Source organism: Cryptomeria japonica, chromosome 2, assembly GCF_030272615.1.
Source record: "Cryptomeria japonica chromosome 2, Sugi_1.0, whole genome shotgun sequence".
NCBI lineage: Eukaryota > Viridiplantae > Streptophyta > Pinopsida > Cupressales > Cupressaceae > Cryptomeria > Cryptomeria japonica.
In genome coordinates, this window is record NC_081406.1 from 473812124 (window position 1) to 473815019 (window position 2896).

The 2896-nt window shown below is 45.0% G+C and overlaps 1 protein-coding gene across 1 annotated transcript; it reads left to right on the forward strand.

The window, feature by feature from the left end:
• Positions 1-1364: 1364 nt before the first annotated feature.
• Positions 1365-1937, forward strand: LOC131052882 (uncharacterized). The gene is made up of 2 exons (XM_057987555.1): positions 1365-1703; positions 1797-1937. The coding sequence occupies exons 1-2, from the start codon at positions 1365-1367 to the stop codon at positions 1935-1937; spliced, it is 480 nt and encodes a 159-aa protein (XP_057843538.1).
• The last annotated feature ends 959 nt before the right edge of the window (positions 1938-2896 follow it).

Consider the following 2896-nt stretch of genomic DNA (forward strand, 5'->3'; position numbering starts at 1 on the left):
AACTAACTCAAATTGCAAAGAAGAGGTACTTCATCATGTCCTCTTATATTGTGTATATGTTTGCACATCCCAAACTGCCAGGATTAATCTGCCTGGGTGACATTGGAAATGGGCCTAACTAGATAAAAGTATACGATTACGATTGCTACCCTTAGCTTCACTTTTATAACATAAGTAAGAGGAAGAAAAACAACATAGCCTATGTAGTGGGTCAGTATGAGCACGTAAACGATGCCTTCACCATGCGCATGGGTAAAACAATGCAAGAGGGACTACAACAAAGGCTATCTAAGCAGGCAATCACGCTGATATGGAAGAATGGGATGTGGTTTATTCAGTTTCCTCGATTCTCTTATTTGAGAATCTCTGGCTTTGAAGGCACTCCCTACCGACTCCCCAGGTACCCCACTGATAAGATGGTACTCCTAGAGGTCGCAAGACGGGCACATGTAGCTGGGTAAGTCCTTATGTTGCAAGGTGTGTGCCCTTGGTCTCCTTGTGTTGTGCAGCGCAACGCTCGGGTTTGAGACATGGCTTAATCGCCTCCTCTGGATTCTATAAGTCTAGTGGTTGTATCGGGCATTAACAAGTCGATCTTTTGGTGCAACGACAACCACACTTGTAACAAGTGGTATCAGAGCTTGGTCACCGGTTTAAACCCCTCGCTTGCGCTAGAGGGGGGGGATTGTTGCAAGGTGTGCGCCCTTGGTCTCCTTGTGTTGTGCAGCGCAGCGCTCAGGTTTGTGACATGGCTTAACCGCCTCGTGTGGATTCTATAAGTCTAGTGGTTGTATTGAGCATTAATAGGTCAATCTTTTGGTACAATGACAACCACACTTTTAACACCTTAGAGACAAGAAAATGTCAGGATTCTTCTTCGCGATGGCGATAGGGAACAATGACGTATACTTCAAAACTCTTGCATAGGCTGAGCCGTCAATTGAAGAGCTGGCATCGTATTGCTTACAAGAGCATTCGTGCTGAAAAAACTTTGATCCTACATTACTGGGACATAAAACTTATGGCTGCCACTATAAGCATAAAATGAACATAGAGGATTACTGGGCTAGCTGTGCAGATGATTTCGAGGTTCGTAGGAGGGAGTACTCTAGGCTCAATTTGCATCAAATCAAGACCTTTGAGTATGCCCGAGTCTCAGATCAGCTAGTTGACTATGGGGACCGCTTATAACATCAAGCCTATGAAACCATAAAAGATTGCCCCCTGCTCTAATCAACTGGTCTCAGGACTTGGTCACCGACTTGGGAACCATAATGGAAGGTCCCAAGAGACATACTGATGCCTAGCTATATCAGTGTATTCAAGAGCTGACCCATGATGACATATAGTTCACTTACAACCTGATGGGAGACCTTGAGTCTCACTCATCAGGAGAGGACAAAGCATCGAGTGCTGCACAAAAGGAAGGAGAAAAGAAGCCTGCAAAGAAAAGGAAAAAGGCAAAGGCCAGTAAGCGGTCAAGGGCATCAAAAAGGTCCAGAAAGAGCAAAAGCCAGTCACCTAAAGCTCATGCTCGAAAGAAGTTAACAGTAAGGAGACCATCTGCTGCCACTTCACCAGAAGATATCAATACAACAGAGGACGTGACTGAGGTAGAATGCCAACCTACCCCTCCCACGCTACAAGCAGATTCAGCTGTCCCTGAAACAGCAGACCAGGAGGAGCCTATCATGCAAGAGGAGGTACAGATCATCAATCTGGATGGGTCCGAGAATCAGATTGAAGAAGGGGAAATCTGACCTGATATAGGATATAGTAAGGAGGATGCCGAGCAGGAAGAGCAAGAAAAAGAAGGTGATAGAGAGAATGAGAAAGCGGCTGAAAAGAATGAGGGTTGGGATAAGGATAAAGAGGATGACAAGGATGAAGACCTCCCTAGAAATGAAGGACAACAGGAGCTTGAGATCCCTCAATAGTTCTTGAGTGAAGTTGGAGAGAACTTAGCCATAGGAAAAGAGTAGGATGCAGAGGAAAACCAACCCTGATCCCTGAATGATCGACCAAGGATAGAAAATGAATCAGTTGCAGCTTCGGTAGAGAAAAGCAGGGAGTTAGTTGTCACTTCAAGACAATCCATCCCTCCTACATGGTTACAGGCCCGAGCCCAAAAGAAAGCCACCATAAGGCCACCTATAAGCCTCGAGGACCTATTCTCTCAAATAGGAGAACCTCTAGTTAAAGAAAAAAAGAAGCCAAGGACCTATTCCAAGGTGACCAAGGATGCTCAGAAGAACCAGATAATACACATTGCTGCTCCACCAGATGGCAAATCAGTCGAAAAGGTCACACTGACTGATTATGATGTTGTGCCAATCTCGATGGGAAAGGCAACTAAAAGGAAGGAGGTGGAATAATTCAAAGATTCCATGGATACAATACTAAGCCAGCTGTAAAGGATGACTGCAGAGAGAAATGTATAAGGCTCGAGCACAACAGGGTGAAAATTATATAGACCATTTGCTGAAACCGCTGCAACACGCAAATGAGGCCTATGGCCCTCTTGTAGCATTTGTATAGAAAGCAACTGTAGAATTTGAGAGTGTCTAGGACATAGCCAAGACAACTAGAGAGTGGATGGAGGATGTAGCAAGGATGGGCAGCCAAATATTAGAGGACGTGGTATACTGTGAGCGGGCTGACAGGTGAACATACCAAAAGGTCAAGGCCCTCAAAAGCGAAATTGAAGAGATGAAGAAATCAATTGATACGCTATTCCCGATCATGAAGGCACTATTCTAGACCCATTCCATGATCCCTACGACACAACGAATCTTTGAACCCCATGATTTTGGCACCTTTGAAAGCTAGTTCTGAACCTTGGGATTGAAGAGTGATGTTTTGGACCTCCTCAATGACGAATGGGAGGAATGCGAGA